The sequence below is a fragment of the Ipomoea nil genome, unplaced genomic scaffold, assembly GCF_001879475.1.
Source record: "Ipomoea nil cultivar Tokyo-kokei standard unplaced genomic scaffold, Asagao_1.1 scaffold1509, whole genome shotgun sequence".
In the NCBI taxonomy this organism is placed as follows: Eukaryota; Viridiplantae; Streptophyta; class Magnoliopsida; order Solanales; family Convolvulaceae; genus Ipomoea; species Ipomoea nil.
In genome coordinates this window covers 3519030-3536599 of record NW_017617937.1, presented here as the reverse complement: position 1 = coordinate 3536599, position 17570 = coordinate 3519030, and the positions used below count along the sequence as shown (strand labels likewise).

Here is a 17570-nt window from a genome sequence, read left to right as displayed (position 1 = left end):
AAATATATTATATATGTTAAATCTAATACTCCGTACAAAGTTTTTTTTTTTGAATGCCGGACAAAGTTATTTCTTATAAATTATTAATTATTATTCAATGACCTTGTAGTCAAGTAGCATGAAATGGCTTTCCTAAATGGGAGGTCATGAGTTTGAGCCCCAGTGGAGGAATAGTACACTGGCTCTGTTTGGCAAACCTAGTTGAAAAGGAGCTGAAAATTGAAGAGCTGTTAAACTAGCTGTTATGATTGAAAGTGTTTGGTAAAATTAGCTTTTTGATAATCTGATAAATGTAAAAAGACTAAAAATGACATCTTCATAAAATTTAAATTAGTTTGTTTACATATTAAAATTTAACATTTCGTCTTCCAAAAAAAGTAAACACTTTTTAAAATAAAACTATTAACATGATCATGATCTAGCATCCCATAATGAAGTAGCAATATTGTTGCGAATCTCCTTCATCTCCATAGAGGTGTGACTTAAATTTTCGTTGATGGAGATATTACTACTTGAATCTTGAAGTTCATCGGGCGGTATATAATCTGGATGCTGTTCAAGCACATTAAACATCATGTCATCTTGTGAATTCTTCGAATATAATTATGTAGTGCAAATGTGGCCATAATAACATCAATTTGGGTCTCCTCACTAAACTGCGGCATTTTAGCAAGTATCTTCCATCTCTTATTCAATACTCCAAACGGTCTCTCAATACAACTTCGAAGAGAAGAATGTGCACGATTGAATGCTTCTTGAGCATTAGTTGGCGACTCTTGTTCAAATTGAGATTGAAGCCATATTGCTAATTTAAAAATAACAACAACAACAACAACAACAACAACAATAATAATAATAATAATAATAATAATAATAATAATAATAATAATAATAATAATAATAATAATAATAATAATAATAATAATAATAAGCTAAAGTTTCAACATAATTGTTTAGCAGGAAGCAAGACTAAGGAAGGGATTGACGTGAAAGTTGGGATAGGAAAGAGAAAGAGTTTTAATTCATAAGGTTAAAATAAGCCATTACTTTAAAATAATAAGGGTAAATATGGAAAAAAAGTTAGGAAGCTAGTAGCTTATTTTGAAACGCTACCTAAAATAGCGTTCCAAAATAAGCTCTTATTTTAAGCTAGGAGCTTATTTTGGGAACATTACCAAATATAGCTTATATCTTATTAGTAGCTTAAAATAAGCTATAAGCTCCTAGCTTAGCGTTACCAAACAGAGCCATAGGAGATTAAAAATGCCCTTACTTTTAATTTTAAAAAATTAACTACCTTAAAGCGTTTAATAGAGTGGATGGGCACGACTAAAATTAATGGAGTCTTGAGGCCCTCACTTTTTCCACATCAGTGGAAAAAAAGCTCCCCTTCTTCTTATTTATTTATTTTTTAAAATTTTTGTTATTATTATTATTATTATTATTATTATTATTATTATTATTATTATTATTATTATTATATTCTTTAAGTTATTTTACATGTTAATCGCTAACTTAAACATTTAATTTTATCAAACATGTTTTTACAAATTACTGATACAATTTACTTATCAAACTCGCTAATATAATCCGCTATTTGCTAATCGTTAACACAATCTGCTACCTATCCTAGCTGTTGGCAAAACAAGGCCTTAATCCAAGTAGGTTAGTTGTCGTGTGCAGGGCACCGTTGATTCTCAAACAGAGTTAATGATCAAAATCATGTGTGCGAAATGTAACTAGCAGCTACATTTATGGATATTCTCGATCCACTCCAATAATATTATACGAAAATAAAGTTAATATATTATTACAAAGTATATATTTTAACACGTGATGAATATATTATAGTTTTAATGAATTCAATTCAACATAAAGTTAACTGTAGATGTATGGCGGAAGCAATGTCGTTTAAGGAGGCTCTCTCACGGATAAATTAAAGAATAATGGATATTCTCAGATTCATATTCAATTAAATTGCTAGGTCTCATGTAGGAATATATTTAGTCGTGTCTGTGTTAGTTCGTATGTTGAGTTTGTTTATGACGACTGTGTAGCCTTGCTTGACTCCATGCTTGCAAGATAATCTTTTCCAACCTACAAAATAAACAAATAGTGCTAAGAAAAAAAAAAAAAAAAAAAAGAAGAAGAAAAAAACTTCAGTTGTAGTTTTCCAGGTGTTCTTGCCAAGCCAGACAACAATTGGAAGATGTAGAATTTAGGTTACATTTTGATAAATTTTTTAAATCTCAACTATCAAATCATGTTTTCAAATTGAAAACTTGTACTTATTAATTAATTAATTTTTTTTTTTTTTTTGGTAAAAAACACACCGAAAACACTTTTTGATGAATTTTGAGGAGTTTCAAATATTGAAGTGTTTCTAAAATAAGAAAATGCATGCTAATGTTAAGAGTATTAGGAATCATAAAAAAGTTCACATAATAATCAAATATAAAATAAATTTAATACAATAATAACAAGTAAGATAATAAACACATTATAAAAATTACTTTTGTATATGAAGGAAGTATTACTTTACGTTATAATGTTATAAAATGAAAATTTTATATTTCTTATCGAGAATAGAGAAAGTCAACATTCAACAAAGATCATTATTTTTGGGGGATGAATGAACTATCCAAAATTGATGGAGGTGTTAATGGACATTCAATATAATATACTAAAAATGAATTTTAAATAGACTAGACAAATTTCAATATATTAAAATTAAATCTTATACAATTTGATGAGGTAGATGGTGGTGATTCAAAAAAGACAATTTAACTGGTTGAATGGTATAACTTTGACCCTTCAAATGAGAGATATCAGGTTCATTACGTTGAAAAAAGTATGTATGAATAGATATTATTACGTACATTGTAATAGAGTTAATAATATTCAAAAAAACTGGTTTAATTGTGTTCTCAATCACCTTCCGTAGCTAACATTAGAGACTAGAGAGGTCTTAATAGATATAATGGGTTTTTAGTGAGTATAATAATATGGGAAGTGAGAATTGACGAGGGTTGAGAAAGCTAGGATATATATGATATGATGAATTCCACTCGTCACAGACCTTATACATGTGCCGCATAACATTAATTATGGAGTTTTATCATAAATTAATAGTTTTAATTTCTCATACAGACATACACAAATCCATGACACATGATACACCTAGCCACCTAGGTAGATCTAGAGAAGCAAAGTGAGCTAGCTACTAATAATTAAGTAATTAAAAAGATGCATTGTCCGTAAATTTTTAGTTTGTTCTGATCAGTTATAAACAACTTATACTTGTTTAATTATCTCGTTATAATTCATAACAAATTAGGATCACAAGACAAAGTTTACCTAATACACAGTCATCTTTGATCGTGGTTGCAGGTTTTCTTCGTCATTCAGAATGCCTATATATACATGCAGGCTTGGGTGAGTAAACGAATCAAATTAAACAATCATTTCAACAATGGCGACTTCCTTGTTGCTAACCGCTTTGCTTCTCCTCCCTTTAGCCATTGCCGCCAACTCCGCTCCCCTTCCCGCCTTCAAAAGAATCTACCAATTTGGCGATTCCCTTTCCGATACCGGAAACTTACTCCGTTGGGGCAAAATGTTTTACCCTGCCGACCGCCTCCCGTACGGCGAAACCTACTTCCGTAAAGCCACCGGTAGGTTCTCCGACGGCCGCCTCATCCTCGACCACATCGCCGCCGCACTTAAGCTCCCGTTCATTGACGCGTACCTGAACCCCAACGGCTCATTCGCTCACGGCGTTAATTTCGCCGTCGCCGGAGCAACGGCGAACGACCTAGATTTTTTCACCAAGAGAAACGTCACCATGCCCACCTTCAAACCCCCGATTAGCCAACAACTGAAGTGGTTCGAAGCGCACATTAACTCCACGTGCCGCGCACGCCGACGCCGCAGAGCGTCGTGCTCCGCAAGATTCGGAACTAACTCTCTCTTCATTTTCGGAGAGTATGGCGGCAACGACTACTTCCCCGCCTTCCAGCAAGGAAAGTCCATCGATGAGGTCAAGTCTTACGTTCCGTACACCGTCGCCGCCATCGTCCGAGGAATTAAACGGATCGTCAAGTTCGGAGCAAAACGGATCGTGGTTCCCGGCCCCGTTCCATTCGGCTGCATGCCGTCTCAACTCGCCGCTTCCGCCGCCGTCGCCGATCCAACCGATTACGACGAATTCGGATGCCTGAAACCCTACAACAGCTTCACTTCCTACCACAACCGCTATTTACGCGCCCTTGTGTCTTCTCTCCACCGAGAATTCTCCGGCGAGGGTGTTGTGATCGTTTACGCCGATTATTACGGCGGTTTCATGGATATTCTCCGGAACGCGACTCAGCTCGGATTCGATAAGGGGTCATTGCTTAAAGCGTGCTGTGGAACAGGTGGGGAGTATAAGTTCGATCACCTCCGGCCTTGTGGAACCGACGGCGTCGGGTCGTGCTCGGAGCCGGGCAGGGCCGTGCACTGGGACGGTGTTCATCTCACCGATGCAGCGTACCATCATATTTCACAGTTTGTGATTGATCAAGTGTTTAGCAAGCTTGTGTTTTAGGTGTTGCATGGTGGATTTAGTGATTGATCAGAAATAAACCCTAATGACATGCTGGGAGCCTGGGACAGTGTCCTAATAATAACTCAAGTTGATTTGATAGTTGACTTAATAATCATATATAAGATTTCAAATTCTATTCATCTCATAATCCATAACAGACCGTTTGGTTCACGGAATGTTAGGTTACCTTGAGGAATGTTAGATAATTTTAAAATATTAGCTACAATTTTGAACTTGAGAAACAAAATTATTTTAATTATATGCTAACATAACGCAATAAAAATAAATAAATAAATAAATATATATAATTACAAAAATAATTATATATACAAGCTAACATAAAATATATATTTTTAAATAATTAGAATTAAAATGGCAAAATTTATAAATATCCAAGGTTATCTTACATAACATAAGAAAGGGAAGGGAATCACATTCCCTTGAAAATCCTATGTGGAAGGAATGTTAAATTCCGTGAGAATGTTGTATTTCCTAGGACAATATAACCAAACATAGAAATGTAACATTTTGAATGTCACATTCCATTGATTATGTTATATGATTAACCTGAACCAAACGCCGCATAAGAGTTGATCAAGTATGAATGCTCTTCACCTAGAGGTCACTTGATTTCTAAAATAGGTTTCTTCTTGGGCCAGGATGGTTAGTTGAATGGTTTATTATATGTTTCTATTCTAAGTTAAGGATAAAGTTTTTAGGGTTTGAAGTTAGAAATTGGAATGTCTTGTTAGGAAGTCGATGGACTAAGTTTTGGGATGTATTGTGAAATCTTGAACTATAGTGTATATTTATTATGGAATAGAGTTAATTCCATTAAAGGTCCCTTGTTTTTTGTAGCAATTTTAAATTTAGTCTCAAACTATCGTTTTTGTCATTTAACATCACCGACTATTATTTTTTGGACACTTTTAGTCCGTCTCATAACTTTTCCCATTTTAGTAATGACATTTTTGTTTCTTTATATTTTTCTTTTGTTATTTTTTCCGGTTTCAACTAGTTTAGGACTTTGCTAAAAATCGGTTGAAAAATATGGTTACTAAAAATTAGAGGATGCCTAAAGTTCTAAACCAGTTGAAACTGAAAAAATAACAAAAGAAAAATATGAAAAGATAAAAATGCCCTTACTAAAAATAGAAAAAGTCATGAAAATGACTAAAAGTGTCCAAAAAATAATAGTCTAGGATGTCAAATGGCAAAAACGATAGTTTTGGACTAAATTTGAAATTGCCACCAAAGACAATGGATCTCTAGTGAAATTAACTCGTTGGAATATTATTATGGTTCATAATATAATTAAGAGTAAATACCACCTATGGTCCCTGGAGTTTGGTGGGATCACCTTTGGTGGCATCACCAACAATGGTCCCTAACTTCCGTAATTACCATCCATCATCCTCCGAGTTGCAAAAAGTTACCTTCTGCCGTCCTTCCTTACTTCTTCGCGTCTCGGCCGTCAAGTGTGAGGTTACTATAGTCATTTGGCTTATACGAAATCAAAGTCTCCTGATTTTTACGATAAAGACAAAAACTCGGTCTTTGGCTTTTAGCGCTATTTTGGGTGTTTCTTGCTAGAATCCCAGAGCACGTGATTTTTGTCCAGTGAATAAAATGAAGGTCTCTTGCAACCTGACTTTGTCCGGAGCCGGGAGGAATCCCGGTGTCCCGTCTGTCTCAAGATCCTTGGGATCGAAAGACACGTTCTCTGACGTCGGAGTTGCTCTTGGTGGGCGAAATAGTGTCACTAAACCTCCTACCCCAACCGTTGGGCCCTTCCACAACTCTAGGAAGCTTGAAGGTGATGAGTGCCGGATCAAGGAGTTTGACTCCATTAATGGCGTCGTGGTTCTTGGAGTGGACGATGACTTCGTCTTCTTGGTACGTTTGCCGGCCATTTTCCGAGAATGCGTTTAGTGGTTGGTTTGGCTGAGTCGTGGGGCGTGAACTGCAAACCTGAGGCCCTCCTGAACGGGCATGTAAGTTCTGGTTTGGGAAGGAGGAAGATAGGGATGTTGTTCTTTCCGGTGACCCCTATGCTCTCTTTGGTAAACGTCTCTTTCTTCGTACTCCGTCGGAAAACTTCAGGCCGGGGTATGACGATTATAAACATTTGCCAGTTTGGGTGAGGCTGCCGGGATTGCCGAAGACTTGCTAGCACTAGAATGCTCTTGGGAAGATTTCTTCATGTATTGGGAAGTCGTTGTATAAGGATTGGTTTACGAAGGAGATGAAAAAGCTTGCATTTGCCCGTCTCTTATTGGAAATTGATTGTTCTGCGGATCAACCCGATCACATTACTGTCAAACTCCCTAATGGCGTCTCATTTGAGAAACCCATCACCTTTGAGAATCTGCCTCTGTTTTTCACTCACTGTGGAAGCATCAGACATGTTACTGAAGATTGTTCACTGAGTTCTGTTGGCAAAAATTTGAAGGATAGAGCAGAGGCTTACACTGATGGTGTTCAACAAACTGTGTGCCCAGTTGTGGAGGACAACATCATTGCTTCGTCTGGTAAGAACGACTGCTCGCCGGATAATGCCCAAGTTCCCCCGTTAGTTGTTGAACATGTTTGTGCGGATAAATCTCATGGTGTGCCGGAGGGTGTGGGCTGTTCCCACGATGGGGATACCCGTGGTTCAAAGTCGAAGGAATCCGGTGCTAATGGTAATGATGTGCCACTGGAAAATTATTCCTGCATAGGTGATTCTACGTTTGAGAACCAACCAGCTGATGCGTTTGGGGTCAGGAATATTTCTGGTATTCCGTACACAAGCAAGCAGAATATAACAAAAAGGAAGAATAAGAAGAAGGTGGCAGGCGGAGGCAAAGACTGTTCTGCCGAGGATGCTTCTCTCCGGTGGGATTTTTAACTCTGCTATCTGTGCTTGCTTCTAGTTGCTTTAAGTTTCTGGTGTTTTTTACTGTGTCGGTGGGTTCTCCGACGAGTTTATGTTCGCTTAAAACAGTTTGCTTGTCGTTTTTCCGGCGGAAACAGTGCCTCCGATGTTTTTTCTGTCGCTGGCTTGCATCTTGTAGGTTGGCGGTGGCCTTGTGTTCTTTGTCTTGGTTTCCGACGAAAATTCTGTTTGGTTTTTGGTGGTTCTGATCGTTGCAGCATTCTTGTCGTTTTTCCGGTGTGAATGGGTAGCCGGATTCCCCTTCCAGTTGTCGTTGTTTGCTGGAAGGTTAAATGCTTAGTCGCCGGAGCCTTTGATTTTGTATTTAAAAGCGTCAAATGACTATACTAACCTCACATCTAAAGGCCAAATGACTATAGTAACCTAACACTTGACGGTCGAGACGGGAATAATTAAGTAACGGAAGGACGACGGAAGGTAATTTTTCGCAACTCGGAAGATGACGGATGGTAATTACGGAAGTAAGGGACCATTGTTGGTGATGCCATCAAACTCGATGGACCATAGGTGGTATTTACTCTATAATTAAATATGCTTGTGTTTCTTTAATTTATAATTGGAAAAAAGTCAAATTGGTCCAAAACTTTAAAAAGTTTTAATTAAACACTCAAACTTGTTGTTGTTGTTACATAAGATTTATAAATAATATTATTCAATATCAATTGCAATATTGTAAAACCCCCCAAGCCTTCGTCCCCAAAAGCAATCTATCGCTAATTTTGATTCAATTTTCTGTCGTCGACGTCAACTAACAATCACAGTGACCTGAATCGGTCATCTTCCTCGCCTCGTTGAGGCGTCTATGGAGGTGGGTGGTTTGCCTCAAGAATCGGTGGATGAAGTGATCGATCCTGTCCGCGAGATTTTGTTGGAGTTACGACGTAAAGGCTACACGCTCTCCTCGTTGGCGATCAAACGACTCCAGGCGGGCGACGACCCTCCACAACCTTCCAGAACCGCCGAAGAGCCGCATCAATTTATATATATTCAAATACATATACATAAATAAGGGTCAAATAGAAAATAAAATGTATAACATATTTCTGAGAACTCAGGAATGACTTAAAACCAGGTGAGGGCCAGTAATATAGCTATTCCCTGATAGTTCATTCCTAGATTTCTGGGAATACAAGTTCTTACCAAACAACAGAATATGCCTATTATTGGGAATACTATTCTATTTCAGATCTATTTTGCGAATCAAATGTGTCATAAATGTAATTATCAAGAAAACATGGGACCGCTGATGAAAATGAAGCATTGCAGAACCCTTTTGTTTTTTCAGAGAAGAGGAAGGTAGTGCAAAAAAAAAAAAAAAAAAAAAAAAGATTCTATATTCGTCTGCCCTGCCATCACTGCAGCACTAGTTTGTACTGAACCAACACTCACATAAACACGTTTAATTATTTAGTGATACAACACGTGTCTAAATTACCCAGATTGTTTAGCACCAAATAAGATTACGTGTCATCAGCTAAGTTCACCAACCTAAATGTTTCTTAAAACAACCCAACTACTTTTTAAAGCCAACTAACTTTCAACTGCGTTTCTTGAACCAACTAACTCAACTACGTTATTTATTCGTTTAACGGGACGTTTGGTTAAAAAAACATTACAATTCCATTTGTACTTAATTCCCATATAATTTCTAAAGCAGACCCTTTTTTTCGTTTGGCTAGCGATGAAATTGTAATTTCGTCGAATTGTGGGAATTTTTTCTCTTTTAATTTTTTAAGTCTAAAGTTGATGTTTGACGGAATTGTAATTATGTGGAATCGAAAAAATTCTACCTCTTTTTAAGTTTAAAATTGATGTTTGATATCTCTCTTTCGATTATAATTGTATGTATATGGAAGTTATTATCGGTTTCTACCCCAAAAAATAAAGATTATGTGCAATAATTTAACTTGCCTTATTGTTTACATAATTATAAACATAAAATAGAGTCAATTCCATTTTTGGTCCTACTGTTATAGGGGCGTTTTTAATTTCAGTCTACTTTATTTATTTTTTTTTTGTCACTTTACAACCACTGTTATTGAATGTGTTTCACTTTTAGTCCACCGTTAATATTTCCGTCAAGAGGCCGTATAATCAAAGGGTATTTTGGTCTTTTTATGTTTGTCTCTTCTCTTTTAATCCAGGCGCTTCGTCCTCCTCCTCCGATATTCGAAGATGGCTCTTCGAACAACGAGAATGGGAAGCCAAAGCTACATCGTTTCGTTCGTTCCAACATGGACCGGCGAGGTTTCTTAGATTTTTGGTTTAATGTTCTCATTTCTTTAGTCAAACATAGTCTTGGATGAGAAGAAAGGTCAAAATACCCCTAGATTACACGGCCTCTTGATGGAAATACTAACGGTGGGACTAAAAGTGAAACACATTCAATAATAATGGTTATAAAGTGGCAAAAAAAATTAAGGTGGACTAAAATTGGAAACGCCCCTATAACAGTAGGATCAAAAATGGAATTCACTCCATAAAATATAAAATGTAATACGAAAAGTCTTTATCATTATATAGAATACTCGACAAAGAAATTATGTAATTCAAAACATTACTTTAAGTGGCATGTTTTTGGTTAACAAGAAAAACTTACAATTATTATTTAAGAGTGTGTATTGAGTGACATTTTGTGTGCATACGAAGATGCAAAGTTTTCGCCAAATATTTGATATCAATTTTAATAAAGTAGATTTTTTTTTTTTTTGAAAAATAATAAAGTAGATTTGATGTGCTTACAAAATGATAATTTTTATTTTGGTCATAATAAATGTACTGTAACTTTACACATTATATTTCTTGCTCATAAAGGATATTAAGATATTGAAATTATAATACGGTGTTTGGTTGGAGGGAATTACAAAATTCCATTCTCACCTAATTTCCACATAATTCCGAAGGCAATTCATTCGTTTGGTTGGAAAAATTTTACAATTTCGTGGAATTAAAATTTCATCATTTTTAAGGAATTAGAATCACATCCCCCCCCCCCCCCCCCCCCCCCCCCCCCCCCCTCTCCCCGAGTATTTCAATTCCATGGATTTTAAAAAGAAAAAAAATAACTTTGAGAAAAAATTACCCCTCTTTTTTAACATAAAATTAATGTTTGACCTCACTTTTCGATTATAGCGTGTCTTATTCTTCTACTTTCAACACAAAACGTCAATTAGCAGTCCAACCTCAATAAAATATGTTTTCTCAAAACTCTCTTATCTATTTTATTGCTTTTGTTATGCAACTCTATGGTTTATTTGTAGCGTGTTACATAAATTTGAATTTGATCATTTAGGATTTATAATAGTAGTAGTAGTAATCCCACCTAATTCCCTCTCTCCAACCAAACGCCCCGTAAAGGGTACGTAAAGAAATAATTCCTTGGAACATTTCAATATAACAATAAGAACTTTTTAAGAATATAGGGAAAATATTGGTTTTTTTTTTAAATGCTATCGACTCTATTACAATATAGTATCTGTTCATACATATTTTTTCGACCTTCTGAAGAGCACAGTGGAGTACAAATTTGAGACCTCTCATTTGAGGAGCCACAACTATGTCGCTCGACCACAAGGCCTTTGACAAAATATAGGATTGTTAAGAAATGAAAACCTTAAAGCCTAATAAGGCTTTTACAATAGTCTTTAGTGGTGTTTGGTTCGCGAAATATTAGATTATCTTAGGCATTATAATGTTAGATTATATTCATGTGTTTTGTTAAAATTGAGGTAGATAATATAAATATGTTTGGTTAAAGTGTTATTGTTTAGTTATAATATATATATATATATATATATATATATATATATATATATATATATATATATATATATATATATATATATAAAGAAGGTTGAAGTGTGGCGGTGTCTTACGGTGCGGCGTCACCAATAGTTCATCAAATATAAACCATCAACGTTAGGAAAATACACTACAAAAACACACACAAAATTAGGTACGTATCACAAAAAACACACTATTAGGTGTAATTAAAAACACCATACAATGTTAAGAAATACACCATTAGAGTGGTGAGTTATATGATGTATTTTTTGGTATTTTTTGCATTTCATTGTGTGTGTTTCCCTTACACAGTTGGTGTATTTTGAAACTCCGCCGCACGGGAAGACCCGCCGCATTTGAACTTTCTTATATATATATATATATATATATATATATATATATATATATATATATATATATATATATATATATTGGTTCCTGTGAGAATAGGTCTTCCCGTGCGGTCACTGCGGCATACATCATTAGGTATGCATAAATGCACCATACAGTGTTTGAGAATACACCAGAATGAAATGCCAAAAAATGTACCACACAAAAAAAATACACCACACATAATGATGTATTTTCAAACACCGTGTGATGCATTTATGCATACCTAATGGTGTATGCCGCACTGACCGCATGAGAAGACCTGTACAATGTTGAGTGATAGTTCTGGTGTCCTTCCAATATCGATCTTGGTTAGTAGTGGTTGACGCATCTGTACAAAATAATGGTGAGCTTGGGTTTTATGGAATTGTGGTCCTTGATAATGGTTGTGGATTTGTGGCGGCCAAATGTGGACCTATCCGTTATCTAAGGGATCCACATCTTGCAGAAGTCATGGCTATCAAGGAAGCGCTATCTTGGATCATATCTCAAGGTTGGCGTAATGTCATCATCCACTCGGACTATCAGTTGGTGTGTAGGTTCTTAAACCAAAATCTCCCGGATACTTCCTATACAGGCAATATTATCAATCAGTGTCGGGCCTTGAAACGACACTTTGAATCAGTGTCTATTGAATTTGTCTCGCGATCAGTGAACAAACGAGCTCATGCTTTAGCTCGTTCTGCTAGTTCTTATTCTGGTCATGTTACTTGGTTTTCTTCAATTCTTTCATGTATTGAACAATATATTTCTTAAGTCTGAATAAAGTTTTTACCCTTAAAAAATAAATAGTCATACTTTCAAATTTTAAAGACAAAATTACCCTTGTAGTTATTATACATTCGTAATTACCGTTGCAATACAATTCGTACATATATAACTTTATTTTATGCATACCGTACTAAGCGAGATAGATATGAAGCAAAAGGATACCTGCTACGATAGATTACTTCACGTTCCAATACTATTCATGCCATATAACCAATACTGTTCACGCCAGCTAATACAGTAATAAGTATTAAATATTCATGTATTATATTACTCTCTAGTATGTACTGTACTACTCGTCAGAAACGGACTGTTATGTCGTAAAAAGGCCATTTATTAATTAAATAACTAAACAAGTAGAGGAAAAATAGTTTTACAAAAGTAATCAAATTACACATAAAAATGTAATGAGGTTATTATTATTATACCAAATGACTAGTTCGTTTTTTTTTTTTTTTTTTTTTTTTTTTTTTTTTTTTAATTTTTTTTTTTAAAAGTACTATTGACTCTATTACATTGTAGTATTTGTTCATCTATCTGTTAAAGCACAAAGAGTCAACACCGCCTCCACTAAAGCTCGATCTCATAACCTCTCATATGGGAGAGTCACTACATCTCATTTGAGAATAAGGTGCTTGACAATATGATATTTTATTACATATTTTTTTGAATGCTACTTACTCTATTACATTGTAGTATCTGTTCAAACATACTTTCTTAATTTAATGAAACACAAAGAGTCAACAACGCCTCCACACTGAGGCTCGATCTCATGACCACCCACATAGGAGAGGTCACTACATGTCATATGATATTTTATATTTTTATTACATATTTTAATTTAATGAAAAAATGGTAAGTCCCTAAACTTTACACAAAAAGTCAATTAGGCCCTTAAACTTTTAGAAGTTGCAGCTAAACTCGCAAATATGTTATTTTTGAGTAATGAAACACACTAACCTCTTGATGACCTATAATTACAGATCAATTAGGGCTCCAACCAACTCCGACAACCTCCGGCAAACATCCGACCAAATTACGACAACTTATGTCAAATTCCAGCGACCGTTGATGGTCGCCGGTTGCGTTCTGCTGTTGAAGGCGACCAAGTTAGTTGCCTTTTCCGACAGAATGCGACCGGCGACCGATCGCCGAAATTTAGTCGGATGTTTGTTGGAGGTTCATCGGAGTTGGCTGGAACCTTAATTGACCTGCAATTACATGTCACCAATATATTAGTGACTTTTATTGTTCCAAAATAACATGTTTGTGGATTTAATTGCAACTTTAATTTCATTGCCAATGTCAACATTTCTCTTCTTCATTGTCAATAGAATTTAGTGCTTGAAGCAATACTCTCAAGTTGCCATAGAAATTCCTCAATAATTTTTCTTTTATTTTCCTCAATAGAAATTCTGATATGCTGCCAATGGCTACCTTCATTCAATAAATGAAAGAAGGCAGCCAATGGTCGTCGCCTACATGGCTTCGATCATCTCATAATCGTTGTATGAGACTCTAATAAGGTGTAAACTATAGTTAAAAATCGTTATCTTTTACGTCAAAAATTTGTTGTTGGAGATGTACGTTGTTATTGTAAGTCTAGCTCAAAGCTAAGATAAAAATTCTGTCTAATATATAGTTTAATTTGGATTTTCATGATTTTTATTTTGAGATTCAATCTAAACATGATATAATAAAACTAATTTAAAAAAAAAACAAAACAAAAGGATAAAAATATATAGAGGTACTCAGAAACCAGAACATAGGGGAAGAGAGATTTTTAACATTTAGAATATTCGTTAATGATACTGATACTGCTAATTATATGTAAGCAATATAGGATAACACGAGGCCAATTAAAGCAAGTAAAATCTTTATTGATCCCGGTAAAGGCCCTAAGTACAATCTACTTGGCTGTTCTGAGTACCGACTGACTGCGGTCGGGATTCTCTAACAACAACCTATCGATCGTCCAAAAGTCCCTTACACTGTAGCTACTGTGGGTATTTATAGCCGCTATGCCGGGGACAGGATTCCAGCCGTTCGGCATGTCCTCCACGTAGCCACCACGTGTCATCCTCCCGGGTGCCCTGCCTGTCGATGTAAAGAGCCGCCACGTGTCCTTCGTCAGCTCTTTCGCCCAAGGGCTACCGCTCGGTGGTCGACACCGTCGCTCGGGCAACTCCGGTCGGTCTACGACCGGGTTCTTCTCGTGGAGCCCGACCTGTTACCTGCAAAGACAAGGAGAAAGAGACAAAGACTCCTCGGTCGGGATATTCCCTACCAAGAGCCCCCCAGCCCGGGCCTTTTTGATCAGTCGGGAAAAAACGGGACGGGATGAAGAAGCCCAACCGTCAGCCACCAAGCCGACCTGCCAGTTGTCATTCTTTCCTACGCCACGTGTCGGCCTCTGCCTGCCTCGGCGATCCCATCCGTCGCCTCGGATTCAGCGCGGGTCGTGTCAGGCAAGTTGGCCCATTTCCCGCCTAAATGCCCTCCTATAAATAGGCCCTTGAGGCCCTCATTTGAACTTTCCTCACTCTTTTGCTTCAGTCGGTATCCTCTAAGAATCCCGAGCAGAACATCTCAGCAAGGCGATCAAGCAAAACAAAACTTCAGACCTTCTTCAAAGTTTCCTCACTCGGTAAGCTCTTAGTTCTTTACTCTTTGTTTACTCTTTACTTAGCGTAGAAGTAGGATAGCACTAACTTCGAGCTAACTCCCCGAACCCTGTACTAACTCCCGACCGACCTTTAGGTAGAATTATGTCGGACTCGGATAGTCAAAACGCCTCGATCGCGGATTACGATGAGGAGGTCGAGCGTATCAGCGACGAGGCAGTGGACATTATGTCCTACACTCCCGAAGCCAGCCCCCGAGCAACGCCAGCCCCCGATCGAGCCGTCGAGCATAACAGCGCATCAAGCTCCTCCGGGACGTCAAGCTCTAGCTCCAGCGGATCGGGGAGCTCCAGCGAAGAAGAGGAAGAGAGAACCACGTCAAGCGGGCGGGGTTCTCCGACCGAGGGCGTTAGGGGAACGCCTACCCGGGTGGTTGGGGACCACCCGGAAGCTGCTCCTCGAGGAGGTGATCGAGAAAATACCCCCGAGCAGACCGAAGAAGACCCGGCCGGGCCGGCCACACCAGCCGTCGAGCTCGAGTTTTTGAACAGCGAGAGTGTCGAGCAAGAAATGAGCCTGCTGACCAAAGGCGAAGCGGCTCGGGTTACTGAAATACTCCGGGGTCGGGTTGAATTCGACACGAGCCGGCAGCTGGGGAACGTGATTGACAGGCATCGGGGCAAGTGGATCGGGATGCATTACGACTCCCTAATGGCCCCGATTGCCATTCCCTTCCCGGCCCTCTTGACGGCCTTTCTAGCGTATTACCGGGTCGTTCCGGCTCAAATCTGCCCGAACGCACATCGGATCCTCGCCTGCTTCCCGCAGATATGCACTCGGCACGAGGCCGAGTGCACGATGGAGTTGTTCAACTTCATCTACCAGATCAAGGTTCTCCCGGGCCGCTACGGGGGAGGGTTCCTGATGCTGCAATCCCGAGCAGATATGTGCTCCATCAAAGGCCTGCCCGGGAACAACAAGGGGTGGAAGAATAGAATTTTCTCCATCAAATACGACCCCTGGATCCTCCCGGTCGATCGGACTTGGAGCAGCCACTTCAGAAAGCAAGTGGTGCCGGTCGAGACGCAAGCGCTGAGGGACACGGTCAGCCGAATTTCGAGCGAGGTGCACGAATACACAATCTTCCGGACGGCTGAAAGTCTCGCAGCCGCCAAGCTCCCGCCCCCCACGTACGAGCTAAAGGAGAAGTACCTTCCCGTACCGATGGGCGTGACGGTCGCCAAGCCGTCGAAACGGAAGAAGAAAGGTTTAGCTCGAGCTGTTCCTCCCGACCTAGCTTCATTTCTTGATCTATCTAACTTAGCTCTTTTATTGCAGCCATGGCAGAATTCGGCGATGAAGACACCGCCCTTCCCCCGCCCACAAAGATCTCCCTCGGCGGGAAGAAAAAGGCCAAGACCAAAGCAGCCGGGGAAAAGGAGATTCCCACTGCCCGACCCCTGAGTGCCTCGACCGTGTCGACGGGCGAGGGCTTCATCGTCGAGCAGCCCGACGTCTTGGTCACCCGGGTGGAGGTCGCCCGGGGCAAGGAGAAGGTCGCCGACCAGGGCGCGACCGAGGTGGGCAGCCTGAAGCGCCGCCGTGACCAACACAGCCCGAGCCCTTCTGTCGGGCGAGAAAGGGATTCTACGTCCGTGCTGGCACGGATCGGCAACGCTGCGCCAGCCCGAGTGGATCTGGGGAAGATGACCCCGACCCAGGTGGCTGAACAGATCGGCCACGACCTGGCTGAGGTGAGTTTCCCAACTTATAATCTTTCTTTGCCAAAGTGTTTTCGATCGGGCTAACCTGAACGTCTTTTGCTTTGCAGATTTCCCGGGCCGCCCAGCTCCTACAAGGTCGAGCCATGCTGGCCGAGGAAGCTGATCACCACAAGAAGACGGCCGCCCGTCGCTTGAAGGAGATCAAGGACCTCCAAGCCGAGCTGGAGAAGACCCAGAAGGCCCGGAAGAAGGGCGATGAGGAGCGGGTTCTTGCCGAGAAGGTCGCCAGCCGGGCGATCGGAGAGGCCAAGGAGCTGAAGGCTCAGCTCGAGAATCCGAGCGAGCTGGCGCGGGCAGCCTTCAAAGACAAGGACTTGGGCTCGGCCTTCCTCACAGCCGCCCGGGGAACAGAGATCGGGGAAGAGCTGATCGTCTCATTCGGTCGCTGGGGCTTTACGGCCGGGAAACGGAAGATGCTCGAACGAGTCCGTTCCCGGTTAGAGCAGGCCCTAGACGGGGAAGACCTTCAGCTGGTCCTCTTGGTATTACCCCCGGACCTAGCCGATCCCGGTCCCTCTCCCTTCGCCCCAAAAGCCAAGGCGTCTGAAGCCGGGGCATCAACGGCGGCCACCCCGAGCGGAAAGGAACCGGCTGCCGGAGCTCGGGAGATGAAGAAGTAGAATAGGCTCCTTTCTTCTTCTTCTTTTTGTAAAGGATCATTGATCGGGAGCCCGGTCCCGAATTGTACCGGGCAACTT

General features: G+C 39.5%; 1 protein-coding gene across 1 annotated transcript; it reads left to right on the top strand.

Annotated features, from left to right (window-relative positions):
- The first annotated feature begins 3472 nt into the window (after positions 1-3472).
- LOC109188858 (acetylajmalan esterase-like) lies at positions 3473-4585 on the top strand. The gene has a single exon (XM_019339492.1). The coding sequence runs from the start codon at positions 3473-3475 to the stop codon at positions 4583-4585; it is 1113 nt and encodes a 370-aa protein (XP_019195037.1).
- Positions 4586-17570: the final 12985 nt, after the last annotated feature.

What these genes read in the sequence shown, in the direction of transcription:
- LOC109188858 (XM_019339492.1), top strand. Translation starts at nt 3,473, where the DNA reads ATGGCGACTTCCTTGTTGCTAACCGCTTTGCTTCTCCTCCCTTTAGCC.